This window comes from Synchiropus splendidus, chromosome 13 (genome assembly GCF_027744825.2).
Source record: "Synchiropus splendidus isolate RoL2022-P1 chromosome 13, RoL_Sspl_1.0, whole genome shotgun sequence".
NCBI lineage: Eukaryota > Metazoa > Chordata > Actinopteri > Syngnathiformes > Callionymidae > Synchiropus > Synchiropus splendidus.
The window spans coordinates 2,556,107-2,579,325 of NC_071346.1; the positions used below are offsets into that span (position 1 = coordinate 2,556,107).

Below are 23,219 nucleotides of genomic sequence, written 5' to 3' on the forward strand. Positions count from 1 at the left end.
TTTGGAAGTGAGACTCAGCAGCTGGAGTGGGCCAAGCGGGAGAGCCAGCGCGAGGAGGACGAGCGGCTGAGGAGGCTGCGGCTGCAGGAGCAGCAGGACCTGGAGCTGGCCATCGCCCTGAGCAGAGCCGACATGCCGGGCAGCTGACCAGGTCGGCCTCGCACCACACTGACCCCTCCTCATCCTCATCCTCATCCTCCTCCTCAGACTCATCACGGCCCCTGTTACCAATTAGTGTCCGAGTCCAGCCGCCGCTGGACTCCAGTCAATTGACTCCACATTTAGCAGCTAGCTAGGGTTCACTGCCCCTCCACCACACGACAACTATAATCATGGACATTACGCAGCCACTTGATCTGACTGCGGCTTGGTCCTGCAAGAACATCGCGTTTAAACACAACTGGAACCAGCTGCAGACCCGACTCTCCAGCCTGGTCCAAAAACAAAGGCCTTTTAAAACCTTAACTCCAGACTCGTGCTCGAGGTGGTGCTGCGCTCCCCGAGTGGACTGCTTTTAACACTTCTGATTCTACTGTAAATACTGGATTCTAACAGTTTTATGAACAAAGTGCGTCTTAACTACCTGCAACATGATGTCAACGCTAAAACGTCGCCTGTTTATTTATGATCTTCAAGTGCACCAGGTGAGTCAAGAGTCCTGCACTACATTCACCTCCTCATTCATCCATGAACTTCTATTTTTTACTGCTTAACAGTCGCTAATTTTGTTCGTGACGCTAATCAAGTTTATTTGGCACATGATGTATTCGCCGCCGCGTTTTCCGTATCAGCTTATAATCATGATCTTGCACACGTGATCACCGAACATGGAGGCTGCTCTCGAGCATTATTTTAATAAATAAAAGTGATTTTAAAATGTGCTTTCAAGCTACATGCTGGTGTTATTGACACAGTGAAATGATTTGGGGCGAAACTGGGTCAAATGTGGAACAGAACTCAACTTCTGCTTCGATATCTGTAGCGAAGTGAGAGTGATAGATTTTTATCTAGCGTTGCAGATATTTTTGACCCAGTATTTGGTTCCTCTTTTTTGATTCGACGGTTTCTAAGTATCTGAAGACACGTGTCAGTTCTGAAATTTAAACTTTCTGGATTTTTTTTCCCCCCTCCTCCCCCTTAAAGCAGGGACTATCTTGCCTCTGCTCGATTCCCTCTGGACTGTGGGAGGAAATCAGAGTGTTCAGAGGAATCTGAGGCAAACTGGAGTTTCCTGGAGCTGGATAGTTAACATCTTGTTAGCGGTGGTCACAGGTGGGACGGAAACCCACATTGTTAACGGAACTTTAGCGCCACCAGATGGTGATGCAGCTGTAAGAGTGGGCTGTGATGGCGTACGCTTCCCTGACTGTGACACATGGTGTCAGAAGTGGGATGTCAATTATCTGAAAAGATCCCCTGAGATGATGGATTCATGTGTTGTGACGGCCACGAAAACTAGTGAGTGTAGAAAGTCAGCTGTGATAATGGTTTAGCGGTGGTGAGGTGCTGAAGGATTAAAGTGTGTATTTTGTCGTCGCACTCAAGCGATCAATCAAACCTTTTTATTTGGACTGAATTTGTTGGCTCTTGTTGATTCGACAGCTCAGTAGAGGGTTTGAAGCGAGTCGTCTCAGACAAAGTAGTGTAGTAGTTCGAGACTGGTGGGTTACTGTGTGTAATTGTAGTATTAAGAGTCTTTTGATGTGCGACTATAATTTGCAGCCATCAGAAGGACTTCCCTGATGAGGGCTCGCCGTGCCCCCTCTGTCCAGACGGCTCCGGCTCGCTCTGTAATTATGGAAATGGAGTGTTTGTATTTATAGGCTGAGCCCACAAGTGGCTGTCGTGCAGCTGCAAAACATCTCGCTGGAAATCAAGTGGCCCATTTTCCTGCAGATCAAATCGACAAACCTGTAGATTCGACTTAGCGCTACCGTGGTGACGCTGCACAGGGCTGCCGGCTGTCCAGGGCGCTCACTGTAGTGAGGGGAAGGAGGGATGACGCAACACCGCCCAGTCGCCCGCCGATCCTCGAAGCCTTTTGAGGGCCATTTATGAAGTCCTCGAGTTGAAGTCGGTGTGGTCGTTCACTTGGGTGTCGAATTTAAAATGTCCTTCATGTGTCTATGACTTTCAAGTGGAAAAACTATTTAATAAAAGTCAATATTTGTTCAAACATCAATTTATAGGATTATGGTCTTGTAGTTTGTAATTGAACTTTTCAGTGCTGTATTTTAACAGTCAATGCTCTTAAGACACATCATTATTTTTTGTTTTTATTATTCTGCACTGAAGGTATGACAATTTTAAGATTGATTTAAACATGCTATTGGTTTAAGGTGGATTTGAATGGGGCTTTCAATATTGAAATAATTGATCCTAAATCTCCCAATATAATCGAAACAAATGTTTTCATATAGAAAGATAAATCAGTAAAGGATAAATGTCTGGGTTGCATGTGCTGTCTTAACTTTAATTTCAAGAGACAAGTCTGTTCTAACTGTTTGAGGCCTTTTTTTTTTACATTGGTCACGTCTAATGCCCCATTGGCTGGCAACATGCAGCTGCCAACTGTCTGTTATTTAATATAACCTTTTGTTTTTTGCCATTTCCTTTAGTGTATTTTCTCTTGTAGTATTTTTTCATATTTTGTCATATTTAACTAGTATATTTTTTTAATCATATGCTGATCTTTACATTCCTTTTACATTTGTTTATACTTTTTTTTCCACATCAGGACTTCATATCATATCTTATCTTTTTAGCCTCTACATAGCATGTCTTTCCCCCAATAATACTTGAACTTAATTGATACATATTGCTACTATTGAGCAGTATTTGTGTTGTTGCAACTTCTCTTGTGTGTATTTCACATTTCTTTCTCTGGAATTTATCAAGGTAAAAGGTAATTTAAGTGTTAAAATGGCATTCATTTAGAGTCAATCATCCACCATGTTATGCTTAATTCTTGTGTGTGAACTGCAAATATAAAGTGTTCTTCTGAAGTAAAACCATGACAGACAAATCACCAAGTTTGATTTTGTTTAATATTTACAATAAATACACATCTTACAGTATAAAATACATGTCCATAATTATATAAATTTAGGTAGAAAATAATGCACAGGACATCAAGCCCTGATAGTGTACAGATGATCTGCATCGGGTTCACAACGATAAAAATAAAGGCAGTTTTCGGTAAAAACATTGTCTTTGCACACGTCGGGCAGCTGTATGTGCATATTTCACTCCTGTCAATCAGAACATGTGGAATGGAGTCGTTCCGTCTCAAAGAGTTACAGTAGCAGAGTCATCCGAGGCACTTCATGTGTCAAACACACGGATCCAGTTTTGTCATTGGAGGAACGGGGCCAGCCCCCGGTGTGAAGCGAGTACAGCTTTTCTAAAGCTTCTTCCACAACAAATACATATAGCCAAAGTAGTACCAGCTACATTACTGGGTAACAATTTAGAATGAGGTTTGCGTCACTTAGAAACGAGTTCCGGTGGCTCGCTCAACAGTCCTTCTGTGGGATCCCCAGTGCTGTTTGTGAGCGTGTCGTAAATGACGCTCAAGAGGTCCCTGTGGTGAGAATCCTTCATCGTTCCCAACATGGCTTTGGTAACAGTCTTGAGCGCGGCTCGTTTGTAAGTGCTCAGGAATGAATCCAGGTGACTCATGTCGCGTGACTTGAGGCCCAGATTAGCTGATGATGAAAAGTATTTGACAAACCTGTTGATTCAAGTGTGTCACTGCTCTGCGTCACCTGTTGCGACACTTGTATGTGATGGTTGTAGCAAACCTCATTGTAAAGTGTTACCATGAATATTAACGATTTTGTTCAATATTATATTTATATATATATATAAAATGGCTTTGGTCACCTTTAAATAAAAAAAAATAAAATGCAGTTCGTTCACATGTGTCGCTTCATGTGAAGCGCCAAATGGTCCGAGCGTGAAAAGGCGCGCTCGCACAGGTGACACTGGAACGGCCTGTGTCCGGTGTGCTTCCGGAAGTGACGTGTCAACTCGTCCGAGCGCGCGAACTTCCACCCGCATCCTTCCCAGCTGCAGTGATATGGCTTCTCACCTGGAGGAGAGAGGAGAGATGAGTGACGTGGAACGGTGGGAGCTGGCGCGCATGCGCGCAGGTGCGGAGAACTTACCGGTGTGAGTCCGCAGGTGCGCCTTCAAGTGCGAACTTTTCGTGTAGGTTTTCCCGCAGCCAGCGAAGGTGCAGGTGTGCGTGGCGGTGCGCTTGCGCGGCCAGGTTCGGCGCCCTCTTTTGGGCTTGGACTCCAGCAGCTCCAGCGGGGAGGAGGGCGGGGTGAGCATCACTCTCTGCGGCTGCAGGTTCACTGCCTCGTCGTACATGCCGAAGGCTCCGTGGGGGGCGGCGTGATACGTCATCTGCATGTGCGGAGCCTGAGGATGGTGCGGGAAGGCCGGCGTGGGGTGGTACTTCTGCTGGAAGTGGCACATCTGGGCCTGACAGTCCGACACGCCTTGGTCGTCCGGGCTGAGCGGCGGCGTCATGTTGCTGGCTGCCCGCGGAGAGATGGCCACTCGGGGCTGCTCGAAGCTCAGCATGCACGAAACGTTCCCCTCCTGCTTGATCTTGCTGCAGCTCTGCGGCACCATTCCCATAACCGGTCCGTAAGTGTCCATGGCGGGCTCCACTTTGATGTCCTGGCGCGGGAAGTGGTCGAGGAAAACTCGCCCCTGGACGTTGCGCGTAAAGCTGTCGCCTCCATCGGCGCGCATGAGTTCGGTCATGAGGCTGGCGCCGTAGGGCGGCGGCGGGGACCGGTGCTCCTCGCTGGGGAAGGCGGCTGCTGCTGCTGCTGCTGCTGCACCGCTGGGGTACATGCTGCTGTGCTCCGCGGGGCCCACGTAAGCCGCCGCGCCGTCCGACCCGCTCGTGTTGGCCAGGATAAAGTCCAGATCCAAGTAGTTGCTCAGATCCTCGTCGTCTTTCTTGCCGTCCAGGCTGTGCACCATCTCGAGCATGGAGCAGCTCCCGGTGACCAGTTTGTCCATGTCACCTTTCCACCTCTGCGGAAGCAAAGAAATCAGTCAGAACAAAGATCAACCATCGCGAGTCGCCTCGGCGCAACAGGTGGATCCCACTGCGCCGCAACTTTACGCACACAACTTCAAGCCCGCGCCTCAACTTACATGCTCCCAAGTCTTCTCTCTCTGCGCTGTAAACGTAGAAAAGGAGGGAAGCATCACTCCGGATAAAGCCATCGTTGGATAGGTCGTGAAGTTTCGGGGAGATTCGAGCGGCTCAGTTGGCAGTGGCCGCTCCGCTGCTGCTGCGCGTCTGAGACATAAAACCAGCTGACAGTGGGAAGCGGTTCCTTTTAAACCGGAGTGGAAGTCCTCCGGCCAATTGTGAGAGCTCAGGAAACCACGTCGCTTCTGGTAAAATTAGCTCTTTATAAAGCCAGTCCAGCAGCCAGCGCAGCTCAGATGTGAGGGCTGCCGCGGCGCTCTTGGCTCCTATAAAGCGCGGCTCCTCCTCGGACCGTGACGCAAGACACCGCGGGGACGTCCCATCGGAAAAAAACGCCGCGGCTGCCTATAGAAACGAGGATTACGCAATGAGCTGACGAGTCCAGTGACAGAAACTGATAATACAGGCTCGCTCACAGGACACAGTTACTCACGAGCAACTGTAAGTTTCAGAGTGAGATGTTCAAGTTGTACCACTGCTGCTAGTAACATACTCTCACCTGCATTCACGGGAACTAACGCCACCTAAATAGTGACGAACGTTGTGCTATTACTTTTCTTTCGCATTATTTTTTGATTAATTTGCCATTTTTTAACGAAGTGTTATTGCTCCAATATACTATCAAAAACAAAACAAATCAGAATTAACCCCCAATACTGCTACTACTACTACTAATAATAATAATAGAGTCACTATTATCCCCTTTTAAGGTTTAATAATTGTATGATTTTGTTTAATACTTACAATAAATGGGTGTCTTTTATGATGTATTCGCGGTAGAAAACAATGCCCAAGACATCAAGCCCTGATTTTTTTTTTAAATGTGACGTTATAGTGAATAATAATTGTAAACAAAAACCCACGTTTTCTGTGAATAAAAGTATAATTAATAAGCAACAGGACTTCAAATGCCTGCCAGTTATTTGGGGGGTTGATGATGCATTGCTCAACCATTTCGCGTGCTGTGTTGTTCGTGGACTGTCGGATTTATAGTTAGATATTTTGGTCTGGTTTTGTCTCGAATTAAAACGCCAAGCTGAACAAAACGCCGCTGTGTACATGTTGCCGCGTCTGTCCTGGATGTGCGTCGCGTTGTGGGCTCCTCGGGTCTTGATCGGGGTCCGTCGCTTTCGGCTCATTATCATTAATGGAGCGGTGTTTTGTTGAGACGCAGCGGGCTTGTCTAAACAGGCGCCAGGCTCGTCTCCAAAGCGGCTTTCACGCGCGGTCCCGCGCTGGTGTCAACACGCTTCGGGTTCTCTGCCCATTCAGGTGCAAATGCTCGACGAGGGGCCTTCAGTGGCGGCTGCCTCCTCCATTTACATCACAACCTGGAATGACAGGGCAGGTTCGCGCGGTGACGTCACGGTGACTGGCTCCCGGGGTCATGAGGGCACAGGTCTGCGGAGTCACTGGGCCCAATAAAACTCTGATAAAGAACAATATCAGCATAATTAAAGACCGATATTCGGTTATTTATTGATTTATTTGTGGACTGGCAATGAACACTGTATCTAAATAAATATATGACCCCGATTAATGTCATTATCACACTCCTGTTAGGGTTGAAATTAAAATCATCTTAATGATAGTGAACAAAATTAAGGTGCTAATTTGAGCTTTAAATGGATTAAACTTCAAGGTTTGAGCAAAGATTTGAGATTTTTTTTTAGCTTTATGCAAGTGACAAGCACTCTAGCTCCTTTTTATTCACTCGTTCAACAAGTATGAGGTAAACTAGTTAACAGGTTAAAAAATGTCATTGCAACATAAAGGATCTTAACTCAAAAATAATACTTTCAGAAGCATTTTACTACTGTCATTAGCGCTAAGCTAGCACCTCTTCAAATGCGCTGTGAACAGGTGGCGCAAAGAGATACGTTTATTTCGGTGTGCTCTAACTTCACGCTAAACTTCGAAAAGGTTGTTCTGTACCGAAGTATCGGCCCTTGACTCTCATTAAGAACATGAAGTCTTAGTTCAGATGAGTGACTCACCTGTTTGTGGGCGATGATCTCGGCCCCAGATATCCAGTAATATCAGCCAAGCGTGTCGCACTTCCTGGCTCAGTTTGTAGCCATAGTCAGGTTTGTTTTATCCTGTGTTTGTAACTTTCCATATGAGTAGTCTGGTGACTTAAAACTGATGGTCATCTATGATGGATTTCGCTGCAGGTTGAGCCTGTGTTAGTTTAGCTTCAGACACAGAACTCACCGGTCATCACTGGGCTTTAACAAATACACGATTTAACACACAAAAACATGGCACACTGGGCAAGTGTTTGCGCAGCGATCACACGTGGATGTGGCATAAACAAGGCGGGATGCTGGAGGGTGAGTGAGGTGGCTTACTGACGCTGCGTCAGCACCCATGACTCTCGCGAAAAGTGAACCCTGACATTGCAAACAATGTGCTACTGCTCTTCACAACAGTGGCCATGTTTGTTATGTCGCAGGAGCGGTCTAGATTATTGGAGTGTCTGAATGGTAGAAAGTTGTGTATTAGTGGAAAAAATAGCTGCCAAATCTTGAGTCATGACATGGAGTCATGGCGCTGTTAACGTATCCCCAAAACATGTCAGATGTTTTCTATGACGTGTTAAACTCGGAGTCAAAACATCACCAATCATTGTTCTTTCAGACCTGTTTAGAAAACATATCTATTGTTGTCCCCCTCGGTCATGTGACCGCTTCCTTTTGAGCGGGTCTGAGCAAACAGAGATGAGCCTGACAGACGCGCAGGTCAGCGCTCGCTGAGTCCACCTTCTCCAGCTGTGAGCGCCTCACATCCTGAGCCCTGATGTCAGTGGAAAGTGCGTCACTCGGCGGGGATGAGCTTTAACCGCTGCCCTGCTGACCGCCGACCCCAGAGTTCCCCCTTCACACTCACCCTTTCACAACCAGAGTACTATTCTGTTGTACTCTGTGTCAGATATCACAACAGGATATTGAACCTCCAGTGAATTTCTCTGCTTCTGCTTTTGGTCGCTCAACCTCAGATTATCTGTCCTTTCATGGAAAGGATGATGCAGATAAAGTAATCTTTCATTGATTTTAACATTTCAATATTGAGCGCCCTAAAACAAAAGATTTTTTTAGGAATTATCCCACTGATTTGTTTTATTTTTGTTTTTTCTCCCTGTTATTTTTTCTTTAAAACCTTTTAAATCGCACAATAAAAAGATTGAATAGCAAGGTTTTTTTTTTTTTTTTTTATAATTTTTCCCCTTGGATTAAGTTGGTAATTTTGAGTTAAATGGTCTCGGTGGAAGCCTCGGAGCGGACCCAGGACTAGCTAGAGAGCTCCTAAAGTCACTGCCGTTTGAGCCACTGCTCTTGCATGGAGAATATTCTTTCACCTGCAACCTTCTCCGTATGATGTAATCCTCCCAGTGTCCCAAAAATACTGCATGTTTGAAGGCTTGTATTGAGTAACTTGGGTTTCTTGTGACGTACGCAGCGTAGTCCATGACTTGGTGGCATGTCATGATTTACGACAGACGTGGACCTGTCAGGGCGCTTTTCGCACTTGAATAGGCGGGATTCATGTCCGAGTGCTGGCAGAGGTTGCTGGCACGACGCCTCTTTCCCCCGCGAGGCTCGCCCGCTCAATGGCCTGATGTTGAGGAGAAAGGACAGGTCTGTGTTGCGCTCTGTGCCGTCACTTCCCGTGGAGAAGTGTGCGTACCCTCAGAGAGAATTTTATTTACGCAAATTGGGTGAGTGTTCGGGGCGAGGGCGCGCAGCGGGTCCGAGTGAAAAAGATTTGTCACAAGCGCATTAAGTGCAATTTCATTAACCCCTTTAGGGAGCCGACGACCTCTGCGGGGGAGAGGTCAGAGGTCAGGCACGGGACAAACACCTCGGAGGTTGTAACGGATTGGATGTCGTCCTCAGATTCTTGACCTTGTGAACCTGTTGAAGAAGTTAAACACTTTGAACTTAAATCATTATTTGAGCCTCAGATGAAGACAAATCTGCCTAGTGACAGTGAACAGCACTCTGTCAAACACACCTCACTGTCGCGCGATATATATATGATATATTATATTATTTTTTAAATATATTTTATGTCAACATTTACTGTATTCTTTTTTGTTTGTTTTTTTTCTTCTACTGTTACATTTTGGACTCCGTTTAACATGACCTTTAAGGGAGAAGTATTTGTTTCCTGGCAGCATCTTTTTTTTCCGATGATGAATTTCCCTTTTTTTTTTTAACTCAGTAAGGTTTGTTTCTTTTCATTTTTTTCCGTGGCTGTTGTTAGACTACATTTTATTATTATACATTTCATTTATTATTTTTTTCAGGAGAACTTCTTTCTTTCTTTCTTTCTAATGAGAATATTATTATTATTGCAACTCTTTCCGCTATTAAAGTGAAAAAGCCACCGTTTTCTTTCTAATATTGGGGCCTATTATGAACCGTTTTTACCTGGACTTTTCCTTTTCACTCACTTATCCCACCGCTCCTGCCAGCATATAAAGTGTTTTCAAAACTTTCATCAGCATTCACCCAAACATTTCTCACAACCACTCCGGCTCCTTTAAGACGATCCTGTCTTGGTTTTCCACATGACACATGCCTCCCAGCAGAAAACAGAACTGGGCGAACAGTGAGAATAAAAATGTTCTCTGAAACATCTTCCTCGGAATTGAGACTTGCACAATGCTTTCACCCGCGGTGGACGGCGATTGTGGCGAGCTGGCGCTCACATCAACACACTGTCACTTTGCTACCGACTCATGAAGCTGCTGACGTGTTCTGTCAACACGTGGAGACAGTGGATCGGAGAGATATGTTGTTTTCACAGCGAGCTCTTCTCGCAAACCTTCCCACGCTGGAAAGGCTGTCAGTGATTCGTGTGTAACAGTCGGTGCTGTATCATGGGACGCCTCACTCTCTCCATGATCAAACCGCCTGTCATTAACGCTGATACGTTGTTTACATTGCATCACGTCTGTCGAGTGTTCCGTCACGGCGGTGAGGATCTGGCGCTCCGACTCGTGGCACGGAAAAACAGCGTGTAGGTGCGAGATGCAGCGGCGAGGCCTCGGGCCGGACTGTGCCAGAGTGGGACTGTGCCTGCGCTTATATAGCCCGGTTATTTTTAACCGCCCGCCCTTCACTCATTACAGCGCTTCCCCTCTCTCGGACCACTCAGGAAGCACGCTTGGCTCCCCTTCCTGCTCGCGCGAGGCCAGATTCCAGCAGAATCAAAGAATGATAGCATTCATCCCCCCCGCCCCTCGACCCCCGTCTCTTAAAAGAGGTGCAGAGAAATGTTGAGCAGAGGAGGCTGGCACGTGTGTGGCATGGGCCCCAGTTCCAGCGGCGGGCAGGAGCTGCTGAGGTGAAAGAGACGCGCCGTCATTAGCATCACCAAAGGGCAGTTGAGTTTCACTGTTGATGGTAACAGTCCGCAAACGTATGCAGCAGGTAATTACCCCAGCTGATTTGAATAATGCGCCGCCGCCGCATGACAAGGCCGCCTTGTTTACCAGGTTAGGATGAAAGGCCTTATGACAGATAAGACGGCATCAGTTGGGGCTCACAGGGGAGTCACTCAGAAGTTCAAACCCCGTCTCATACGCTCGGTGAGCTTCCGTGACGTCAACACACCTCTGATCTTCATCATCCTCTGCTCTCGGATCACTGTCTGGCTCGCTGCTGCAAAGTTAGCTTGAAGTGCATCGTTCGTTTCGATGGGAAACCTGAACGTTCCGGTCCAAATCTCCTGAACTTTATCTGTACTGAGGGGGACTGGGCTGTGGGAGGAAAGCTGAGTGCCTAGAGGAACACTAAACTCCACACAGAAAGAGCTTGGTTCACTCCAAACTCAGAGTTGCCGTCAGCTGAACCGTCTTGCTCCGCTCAGAGTCTCTGGCTCTGGAAGAGCTGGACATTAGAATCTTTTTGATCTGAACATTTTAAAGCCCACTCTTGTGCTCAGGTGTCTTCAGGTGCAATACGGCTCAAGTGGCAAGAACCCACTCTGCATCAGGGCTGAAAAATCAAGGCTCAGTGTGGAATAACTTAAGTTAACTTTTGACATAAGATAAGATAGACTTTATTGATATCACCAAGGAGAAAGAGTTAGTGCAAGATACAGGTAGTCATCTCAACATATTTACTAATATGCTATATAAAAATATACAGTATAAATTCAGATAAAATGTTAAACTAAGGAAAAACATGTTTAAAATTGTTTTAAATATTTTTAAATCAATAAACCAAAAAAGAGCATCTTGCAGTGGAATGGAATATTCATTATTTTGAGGCTGAAAGTCAAATTTGTCTCCCCTTGTCTGCTGGTTGTAAACCTGTTTAATTGCCTCCACATGCATCAGAGAGGTTGCGAACAGGGACTCCACGCTGCGCTCAGCAGCACCTCGCTCTTAAAAAGCCCGTGTCTGGCTTCCACACAACCCCAACGTGTCCTGACAACTAACATTGCAAGTGTGATGGAAACCCACCTTATAAAAATATGCAGCTCCTTCTGGCCAGCGTGGAGAGAATAACAGCTCCATGTGGATATAATTGAGCCGGAGCAGGGGGGGATGGGCCCCAATTTATTAGCTGTTAACAGCAGGAATGATACCGGTCCCACTCAAGGCACCGCACACACGCTCAGGGAGGCAAGACCTGGCTGTGAAAATGTTGTTTCTTTCTCTCTGGAGTGTGAAGAAGGCTTTTTATTTGATGACTGCTCAGAGGACCCCACATTCTCAGAGTGGACACCTGATATTTCACAGTTGGCAAAGTGCACTGTGAGGAGCTTCGCTCGCGCTCAAATATAGAGCGATGGTGAAATGATGAGAGAATAAGACGGATAGAGATTACAAGAGGTGATATCACCGTCACTTCTGGACTGTAGAGCAATGTCTCAGGGGAAAATAGCTTTTGTTTGGACATAAGCCTTGTGTGTCCGACTCACCTTCATGTAAATAAAACACCTGCGATTTCATCGGTTTAATGTCATGAGTTTCTTGGCACCATGAAGCTGTATGTGAGTCGCGTTTTTCAGACATAGATTTCAGGTTGTCAGAAATAAGTAGCGGTTTAAAGTCTGGAATTTATGGTAGGTAAAATACGGGGAAAGGAAAGTTCCATTTAATAAGTCACATTATTTGGTTTGGACATGAATTACGGGTCGGATATTCAGTTTTGCTATGAGGTCAAATGTCAAAATAATAATGAGATGGTTATTCTAAAAAAAAAAGACACGTATTCAATTATCACAGAAATACTGGGAGGAAAAATTGGGATGAACATTTAGGAAAGTAATCTGAAAGTCAAAACACTGAAAGTGTTGAAGCTCAAAATAATAATCACTGAAAAAGTCGAGATGGTTAGTAAAAAAAGAAATTTCCCTCCAGAACGTTCCGTCAATAAGTCATCATCGTGTGGTAATATAAGAAAGGTGGCGATGATTCAGGAGTGTGACCCTGAGAGCCTCTGCTGTGGAGCAACGGCAGATGGTGTTTTTAGATTGGATTGCCTTTATTTTACACTCTGCTTGGCTTTTTACAGCTCCTTAACCAAACACCTCCCTCAACATAAGTCTTAATCGTCATGTTTGTAGTTTGCGTCTATGTTAGCATAAGTGCTAAATGGGCTAAATGTCAAAATGAATTGAGTTTTTCTTAAAAATGGCTGCTGAAAAACTGCTTTTTTTCACTGATTTGTATTAACATTTAAAGAGAATTTACAGCAGCAATGACTCGCAAGAAGAAGGCGAAATAACAGCTGTAACCAGAAAAAATGGACCATGTAGGGTTTGATTTTCCGAATCAAACTGAATGGAATTATGATCACCTTCCGGTGAAGAATGCTACTTTCGCTAATGTAACCGAGGTACAGAACTTGATGGTTGTCTAAATAAGCGTGAGATAAAAAGGAACCTCTTGAATGGAGCTGTTAACCTCGCGCTGTCCCAACACACACACACACACGCGTGTGTGTGGGGTTCAAAGATCCATCACGGTGGATAATGTGACGGACGAGAGCGCAAACGTTTGCACGGCGGGTTGTCCGTCCAAAGATTGTTCAGTCATGACAACAACACTGTATGCAGCCCTCATTGCCGGGCTTGTGTTTTCTCCTGGCTGCCTTCGACAGCCTCGGACTTGTGCGCATTTGAACATGCCGAACTAAACTGTGCCAGCTGTTCAAATAGCATAACCCCGGCTTCGACACAGGTTCCCCATTGAAGCGGAGCCGGGCTTGATTGAGCGATCCAGCCTGCAGTGCACTTTATAGTGTACACACCTCCAAATGGCGACATTTGTAAAGCGGCTAATAAAAACATTCCTCCGGCAGGAATGCTCCAGGTATTTCCTCTGCTACACCTGGTTACGATTCCTTGAGTGCAGTGGTCTGTTTTCACAGAACCGCGCTTGTCAGAGTGTGGATATTGATCCTGTCGCCCTCGGTGGTGCTGTGTTTTGCCCAGTGGAGGACAGTGAAAACGCGTCTCTTTAGAGGGCCCCAGTTCATGAAGCCACCGTTCAAACACCACCGCTGCGTTGTCATGTACATCAGATGACCGATTACAGAACTCCAATACAGCTTCATTTACACGTGACCGGCACTTTTGGATTGAAGGGGAACGGGTCTCTCCGTCTCCTTTGACCTGCTTTTGGTGGATTATAGAGGCAGGACTAGTTCCGCTGATGAGTCAAGCAATTTCTTACTCAACATTATTCTGTGGAAGAGGGAAGAGCCCTAACGTCATGTGACTTATGACCCCTGTGGCCCCTGTCAGCTCCATCACAGACTGTTATTTCAGCGGATTTAAGTTCAATACCAACCTTCAGGCCACCGTTACTTAAGAGATGAACACAAAGGGAGTGCAGACCTCAGCCAAGCAGCTCAGTGCCACCATTATGTTCACAGATGGATGGATGGATGATGGATCTATCCATCTATCTATCTAAAACAATGTAGCTGCTGCCCTTCGCTGAGGCTCCTTTGATCTTTTTGAAAGTCGTCATTTATAGCTCAGTCTTAATAGTCTCCAAAGAGGATGTTTGTTGCTGAGACTGCTGCTGCCTTCCAGTGATGTTGGTGTATCAGATGGTCTCGGGGGCGAACACAGATGATGACTACAGTATAAGAATATATTTTTATTTACTCTGACATTCAGGTCTTCAGTCAGTATCTGCATTGTGATGCACTTGAACAAGAACAGAAGTACAAACCAAAGGTCGAGAAGATGAAAGTTGTGGCTCAGTGAGGTTGGAGCAAAATAGCTTCCAGTGTTGACAGCAAAACGTAATGAATATCACTGTCTTACTTAATTTAACTGACTTAAAGTACTTTCAATCCGACGTGAGTTGTGGAGTTGGCAAGCCTCGAACGCACTTCGAGGTCCGAGGTCCTACACTTGGTTTAAACCGGGCTCCTGTTTAGTGTAAATATCAAAGTTAAATTGGCTAATATTATTCTATACCTAGCACTGATATTTATGGACATCCACCATGTGTTCACTTGCTTTGATGTTTAGCTACACGCTTGGATGTCAGGTGGCTGTCGTACAACAAAGACCCGACCGAGGATAATCACTGTTTATCTTTCACACTTCATCCCATAATGTGCTTGTGTGTGCAGAGTTGAGATGAAGCTCACATACGCGTGTGAGACTGTCTCATGCTTCAGAGCCATAATCGAATTCTGAAAGCTATTTTTCCCCCGGAAAAACCTTAGTGTCGTTGCAGAAGGCTCAACTGTCACGTGACCCCAGCACTTGCAGCGTCTCCCCAAACATGTTAAGATGATACATCGGACGTTCATCTGCGCTGCTCCAGTGGGAGGTCAGAAGTTCGTCTTGTGGAGGGTGTTCCATTCTGGGGGTGTTTCCCAGGCACTTCCAGCTTGGTGGATATCCCAGAGGCCGACTTATCTACGACCACTGTTGGACCAGATACTTCCACCCTCCCGCCCCGTTCACACTCTCAACTGTGAGTTTTAACACCAGTGACTTCAGACCTTCAAGAAGAATCTTTGGTTTGTGAATTGCGCGACATGATTTTAGCTTCTCAGTTGGACAGCAACGTTCCCAGGTGACTAACTGACTCTTGTCCTGGGGCTGACGATACATGGCGACGTTTTTAAAACGGTGTCACAGCAGCAGGGAGAGATAGTAAAATCCATCTTGAGATCAGGAAGCATCAGGAGTTCGCCTTCAAGCTTTCCTGCTCTCGACCAGTCAATCAGTCACCAGTCTGTGGCACTGGAGGGTCAGACAGGTTCTTCTGCACATCTCAGATGCTATCTCAAAGGAGAGCTGGGACATTAACCTGGAGTCAAACTGCCATAAAACACCCCCAGTTTTGGATCGGGGGAGGAGTGAGAAAGACACTGACGGATGGTTTCTGCTGTCGGTATCAGGTGTGGAAGTCGTCTGACTGAATGTGAGAGACCATCATTTGATCGAGCAACTGAATCGGATCGTGGACAGTTGAACAGTTGAAGGGTGTGTTCAGGTGCGGCAGCGCTATCTGCCATTGAGTAATATTGATTATGGGGTTCGGTTGATCAACGGCAGAGGAAATGCGGCCGAAACACAAACGAGATCCGGTGCTTATCGCCCGTATCGGCACACGAAGCCGTCCGATTCTGATGTGTCACGCTTTCGCTCTGAGCCCGCTGACAGGAACCGATTGTTATTGAGTGGTTTTGGTTTGCCAGGTGGACCCCTGACACGTCGCAAATCACTACTGGTAAACAATATTCCGTTTGTCGTGTGTGAAGTGTGACACCTCAGAGGAGAAGTGGTTTGCTGAGCGGCAGCTCGGTTTCCTCCCCAGCTTTCAGCAGTTTCTCTGTGGCGAGGCGTGAGCTGATCATGAAACCTGATTGCCTGCTCGCTGCTCACAAATGCGTCTTGCATTTGCTCGCTAATTTCCTTCACTTGAACTGAAATAAAGTACTAGAGAACTAGAGTATGAAGCTCCAGTCTGACTCAGTCTAAGTTGTGGGCCAAACGTGTGTATATTAATGGGAAGTAATGGTGGAAACCGTGGAACATATATATATAGATATACACCGTAATTTCTGGACTAGAAGCTGCTTTTTTTTCTCGTGGTGTGAGCCCTGCGGCTTATACAACAGCGCGGCTAATATATGAATTTTTACAGGCTGAAATCAGATTAAATCAGAGGCTTTTTATTTACCATTTAAGCTCTCAAAATGCCTGCGTGTCCACACTTCCGTCAACAGAGTGGATCTCCTGGAGGTCTGGAATCGAGAAGCAGCCGCTGAGACCGGCAGTGGTGTCGGAACTTTGGACACGCGGGCAAAAACAGTGCATTTTGAGGGCTTTAATGTGAATAAAAGATGTGGCTGAAACCCCTAAGGCCTTGTAGTTGATGCCAACCAATACAGGTTGAACTGGAAGTTCACTGGGCTGCAACACAACATCTGTGGAGGCTGAGTTCTTGTTCTGGCTGTGTGTCCAGGTTGGTGCCAAGTGGCCTCAGACAGAAGTGCTCCCTGAATGACTGGTTCCGTTCATGCCTGCAAGTCTGCTTGTGTGCAGAGGTCAATTGAACTTCATCCCTTTTTCACCCGCATTTCAAAACACGTTGACTTTCATTGGTGCCCCTTCAGATGCAGCGAATTCCCCCTGAAGGTCTGAAAGGAGTCAGACTCCACAGCCGCAAACCTAATTGATTTATTTAGTCCACCTGGCTTCAATAAACGGCTCCACGGCGCAGGTTGCTGGTCCATTTAACACTTGAGCTGAGGTATAATTACCCCACAGTAATGACCTCACCCGACTGGTTCACTTCAAACCCCCGTCCCTGCCGCGCTCTTTAATAACCTGTATCTCTCGGATCATCTGCGTGTCCCCTCTCACGTCCTGTGTGGGGGCGCGCCGTTGGTCCTGTGTTTTGGCGAGTGGGCTGGTTCTCATCACGGCTCACATGTTGACTGAGGCCTGAACTGCCTGCCAGGGCGAAACTCAATATGAATATTTACAGCTGGGAAAACGTTATTATTAGTTCTGTGTCTTATACCAGCGGAGTCTTCATCCAGCTGCTCCTGAGTATGTGGTCCCCTTCAGTGTGGACCCATTCCAACGTGCAGCCTCACATCTAGCAGGCTTCTTTAAGGAGTCAAAGGTCAAAGTGGCTGCTGTCCAGAAGCCCTCCACCCTCTTGACCTTGACTGACCACGCACAGAGGGCTGAGCTCCCCTGGAGCGCTCATTTTCGGCTCATCTGTCAGAGGCCCCGCTGGCCGCCTGTTGTCCTCGGGGCTGCTGACTTTAACTCCTCCGATAATGACACCCAGCTCAATTCATCCCCTGCTTGTTTTCCAGCTCGCACGGCCGCCGGCGTGCCCGGGCACTTCGCCCCAGCAGGACAGGTCGTGTACTTCAACCTGTGGCGGACAAAGAGGATAAACACGGCTGATCCGTGAATGGATGTGCGCTCATTTGGAAGGAGAGCCCTGCAGCGCAGCGTGATAGCGCCTCGACGCAGGTGCGCTGTTTCACCTGAGGCGCGCGGTGGAGGAGAATAAGCTTCTGCTAATCCGCCTGCATGGCTCTTTATGCAAGTCAGGCATTCTTTTGTTAAATGGAGCGTCGTTAACTGGCTCTCTAATTTGTTCAAGAATGTTTCCCGACGTCGCCGTTGAGGGTTTTTTCCACTGGATTTTGTTGTAGAAGGAGTTTGATGACGGAACGTGGGGTGAACCAAAACTTGGTATCTCCTGGAAAGTTTCTCGTCGTGATTTATGTGTTGACATAAATCATTGTCTGACAGTTGGCAGCAGCTCGTGCTTCTCACATTTATAGGTCACAGTTGGCGGCCGCCGCTTTTTGTCTGCCAAACGGGAGTGGAAGTAGTGTTGTACTTGAGACCAAGTAGACACTGAGGGCGGTTTCACACTGCGGGTTCTGTCTCGGGTGGCCTGAGTCTGATTCGTCCCCTCTGCACCTCAGGCGATGTCCCTTGTTTTCCTCCTCAGTTTGCGGCGCTCTGCACAAAACAGTTGGTTTTTGACCCACGATGAAGCACGTCTCAAGGAAGTCGCCATCAGCCGGGCGACAACCGAGTTACCACCATCGACTTATTTCTCTGTCACTTCTTAGCTCTACAAGTCGTCCTCGCCTCAGATATGAACTGATGACGGAGCTCCGCCTTGGCTGTAACAGAATGTGGCGTTTCACAGCCAAAACTAAACATGATACAGTCTTGTCATGTTTATTTTACAAGGAAATAGCAGAAACAAGCGGCGTAATACGGAGCAAAAGTGAGAGAGATTACTGACTGTTTGGTTTCTCCCCCTCATTGGTCTTGACTCGGTCTCGGGCCTCGATGCTTTCAGTGCCACGGTACTCGGCAACACTTTTAACTAACCAATTTAAAAGCCGCAACTGTGAATGAAACATGGCTTAAATCTACATTTTTGCAAGATTCATGTATTCATGTCGCAGTTGTCGTTCATATAGTCTAGTGAGACACTTCCAGTCTGTGAAAACTGAAAGTGCAAATTACATTCAGTCTTGCTTCACTTCGTCCAAGTGGAGATGTTTCAAGTGCCTTCAAGGTCCCATGAACACTGACTCTTAAACCTCAGTGATGCGAAATTGACTCCAGGGGCTGAGTTTTATTCCCTTGGCATTTGGCTGTCCGATACCAAACCTGACGCCGTGCCAGTCGCCAGAGACTCAGAGTAGGGCCTGTTGGGGCCTTCACCTCAGACCACCTGACATTCAGTCAAAAAGCACATTCGGTTTGATATTTCTTGTGACATTTGGTGTTGCACATGTTCAGGTTTGCACCCCTTCATCGTCGGCTTATCGTCTTGCAGAATCCAGCTCTGTTTTCATCGCTAACTCAGCGTTATTTTCTGCTGACTGCGGCTCTTTCACATACATTGCCAATTATGCATGCATCTTTCAAGAGCCCGCATGCATTCAGCGCCACTGATAAGATCCACATCCTGTAACAAAGACAGTTTCTCCAGGACATTTTCATGACGTAACCCTCCAGTTTGTGTGCAGTGACAGCGAGATTGTACGTCCTTTGTGTGTGTATTTTCAACAACAATAAGGCTGTCACTTCTTTTGTCTCGGACGCATCCAGGGCGAACCTTGAATAAGAAGTGACTGTTCTGTTGCAACGGATCTCTTTTGTGCAAAGAGAAACTGACTTTAGTGCGTGTTCCTGGATTACACTTCAGTCACGTATTGTATCTTCTGCACTCGGGGTGTAGCGGTGTGCAGCTGGTAACCACTTCCTGTTTTTTGGAACAGCGAATCTTCTCACAGTTAAAAAAAAGGGTGAGTTGCGGTTTTATACAAATTGAAAATGCTAAATCTCAGATAGAATCGCTCCACAACGGTTTTTGGATGTGCGTCAACAAGCGTTGTGATCACGTTTGTCGCGCACTCTTCATGTTTTGATGTTTCTTTCCCCTCAACACTTGCAGGAAGCCCCCGCATCATTCCCCCATTGTGGCATTCGAGTGTAGCCTTCCTGTTCAGCCGAAACACAAACATGCGAGAGCTGCTTTCTTATTGTCCTGTTTCGTGCGGAGACTCTGAAGGGGCTCAGCGGTGGAGACCTCGCACGGGCCTGGGACTGTGATCCATGACCGATGTTGTCCTGAGCAGGAACTCATGTGCTCAGGTTGTGTTTGGAACACGCGTGTCTGAGCGAGACCAGGTGACTGCTAATTTGTTTTGGCAGTCCATGAACTCAGCAGGTTTAAGATTCCCCTCACTCAACGCCACCAGCTTCCTGACAGGGTTTTGGACAGCCATGCAGGGCTCCTTATGTTTTTGCAGATGATGTGGATCTATTGGCGTCATGGAGCGGTGACTGTGCAGCTGAGGGTGAAATGGCTTGATCAGCACCTGCAAGTCAGAGGGCATGGTTCTGAGCTAGAAAAGGCTGGTTGGAAGGCAGTCTTTGCCCCAAGTAGAGGAGTTTCAAGTATCTAAGGGTCTTGTTCATGAGTGAGCAAGAAGCCAAGGCTCTCGATTTGACGGTCAGTCTACGTCCCAACCCTCACCTGCGGTCACAAGCTTTGATTCATGACCAGAAGGACAAGATTGTGGATGCAAGTGGCTGGAAGGACGGGTTCAGGAACACTGATCTGGGTGATGCTCAAAGTCGAACCGCGGCTCTTCCGCATTGGGAGGAGAAAGATGAGCTGGTTTGGGCGTCTGGTTAGGGTGCCATCGAGTTGTCTCTCAAGGGAGGTGTTTTGGGGATGTTTGTCTTTGTGGAGGCCACGGGACAGGCCCAGGACATGCTGGCGAGATAGAGATTATATCTCCCACCTGGTCTGAGATCTGTGGGAAGTAGCCGGGCAGAGGAGTGCCATATCAGAGGCAGAAGATGGATGGACGGATGGATGTCTCTCGCGACATGGACGGAACATATACCATCCACAGTTTGTTATAATTTGGTCTTGAATTCCTCAACGTTGCTTTCTCGCCTCAGACCAATTCGGGAGCCTCCGCACCCCACAAGTTGAGGAAGTGACAGCAAATTGAGCTTTAAATAGACCTTCACTTCCACTATGCCTTGAGTGAAGGGACCACAGTGAAGGTCTTCCACCCAACCCTAACCCTGTTCTACCTGAACAACTGGCCTCAGTTGTTCAGGCAGGGCCCTCAACCCAACACTGGATAGGATGTCATCCTGAAATATCCTCATCAGAGGACAAAATGACTTGAAAATGAAAATGTCTGCCTGGGTGTGGTGTGTTATGAGAAGCCCACAAATTATGGCCTGGTGGGTATTGTTCTAATCCAGCTAACCAACACTACGGAAACAGAGCTGCCGTTTTTGGAGCGAAGCAGCCGGTTATTTGGTGAGCGCTGCCAGATATCTAATGGTTCGTGGGGAAGCTGTGTGGGCCAGTGGTGGTGGGGAAGGAGACCCCACAGTCGTGGTTTTACTTCTTCTCTGTGTTTGAAAATACCTGCCAGAGAGGTTGTAAAACGTATCGGAACAGAGCGAGACGTATAATTGGGGTCAGTCCTTATCCAAACAGGACTGGTGTGTGTTTAATTTTTATGTTCCCCGCAGGAAAGTATGAAAAAAAAAAGTGTCATCAGATCTTCCTCCCGGCGAGCACTTGCTGCGATGACGCTTTCATCCGACGCTCAGACGGCGCGACGTCCTGGATCATGTTGTGTTTCTGTGGCTCGCTGCTTTTCTTGGAATGTGCTGCGACTCTTTGATTGTTCTGTTTCCTGTGATTTCAGAGGCCCTTTGTTCCCTGTGGTAACTCACTAATCAGGGAATTCCGTCATAGCTCCCTGTCGCTAATGTCACCCTCGCTCTGGTGGTATTTTTGGCTCCGTACAGAAAGAGCTGAGAAGACTCGGTCTAGTTGCACAACTAAGTTATATGTTGCTTTATACGTTCTCTATCTATTCCCAGCGTTATTCGGCCGCTTGTATCTTGCGTACAGTCCTTGGTAGCGTCTGCCTTTGATCCTGCCTGACGATCAGAGACGCTTGTCAACGCTAACGTTTCACTGCCTCATTAATTCGGCTTTTACAGCAGATCATGCCGAACAGTGAGTTGATGAACTCCGTCATCCTTCAGGATGACGATACAAAGGTACAAATCCCCACTTACACGGTTAAAGAAGTGCATTCTAGACACGAGCGCTCGCGCTAGCCATTCAAAGAATAGCTAGCTTATGCTTCATTCAGCAACTTCATACTTCAGATTCCACACTTTTAATAAGAAGCTTGAACCATTGAGGATCAGTATGACTCCTTTCTTCTCATCACAAATATTTGAAAATCATCGTCTTAGTGAAGGTAATGAAGGAATCTGCGATTCCCGCGGGCAGGTACCTCTCAGTCGACTCCACAGGACAGGCCTTCACTACACAAAGAAAATAAACGGTGAACTGTTGATGTAGTGTTGGAAGGCTATGGCTAATGGACGGTCGCCCGTGACCGGGAGGTTGCCGGGTGGATCCCAGCTCCAGATGTGTTGATGTGTACCTGAGCAAGGCACTTAACCTGCAATTGCTCTCAGCGCTGCCCCCAAGTGGCTGCCTGTCTGAGGGACAATCTGAAGTTCCTCACAGGTGCCTTCATAGATGTATTAGTTTTAAGGATGTGTTCCAACTGCCCTTCCCTGGATCAGCCAACTTAGGGATGCTCGACTTGGGAGAAGTGTCGTGTGCCAGAGGATGTCTTGTAGGGGGCGCTGTGAGAATATCGATACCCACTCGCTCAGATGTTCGCCTCTATGTTTGACCCTATTTCTGGCCAAGATTAGAGGATGGTGCGTCAGGAGTGAGTAAGTTTCAATTGAGAAGGTCAAAAACAAGGCCTTGAGCTGAAGCTTTTTTGGCCTGCTGCTCTCTCTTTACCTTGGACAGGTGGAAGATGATGGATGGATGCAGGAGACTATGTCGATAGGTACTGACCACTGCCAACTGGCTGGAGAAAGGCAAAATGGAAACTTGCTGAATAGACAAATGTCAGACATGACAGTATTGACATCTATTCCAGCTCGCTGCGATCGTTCCCTCTTCGCGTTGATTTATGACCGGATGCAGCGCAGACTACTGGATACATGGATCATTTCTCCGTGTTCATAAACTGTGTGAGGAGAAATGCATGTGCCAAGTCTGGAGATTCATAATGAGGTCAGTTATTTTGCAAGCCGGGTTTCCCCCCTTTTTTCTTTTGCTTAGACTGTGGTTTTGCGATGTGTTATGAGATCCATGAAACAACAACGAAACCAGATGTTGCCCAGTAATGCGTCGGCGCGCGCTGTCGAGGCGAGTTGTCAGAGCCAGACGTTTGTGCTGTCTAAGCCTTCTCCAAAGACCTCTTCTCCCTTTTATACCCCTCCCAAAATAACCCCCCTCCCATTGGCTGAGAAGGGTCTGGTCACTGAATCACATCAGGCCAATTAGAGAGTAACGCTTCCTTTACCGCAAAAGATGTTTCCTGTTGATAGTAAAGCAAAGCGTGGC

The 23,219-nt window shown here is 47.0% G+C and overlaps 2 protein-coding genes across 5 annotated transcripts in view; one reads left to right on the forward strand and one right to left on the reverse strand.

Moving 5' to 3' along the window:
• The window catches only part of LOC128770123 (epidermal growth factor receptor substrate 15-like 1), an 84,916-nt gene that overhangs the window by 13,269 nt on the left and 48,428 nt on the right, over nt 1–23,219 (forward strand). For 2 of the 4 annotated variants that reach the window (XM_053884410.1, XM_053884409.1), the window contains one exon: nt 1–151. In XM_053884410.1, the coding sequence (XP_053740385.1) occupies nt 1–147 (147 nt within the window). In that variant the 3' untranslated portion in view covers nt 148–151. The other 2 variants (XM_053884408.1, XM_053884411.1) reach the window with 2 other exon arrangements.
• klf2b (Kruppel-like factor 2b) lies at nt 3,013–5,467 on the reverse strand. Its single transcript, XM_053884419.1, has 3 exons — nt 5,182–5,467; nt 4,170–5,058; nt 3,013–4,093 (listed from the first exon to the last, which is right to left on the reverse strand). Exons 1-3 carry the CDS (start codon nt 5,251–5,253, stop codon nt 3,918–3,920), a joined length of 1,137 nt encoding a protein of 378 aa, XP_053740394.1. The 5' UTR covers nt 5,254–5,467; the 3' UTR covers nt 3,013–3,917.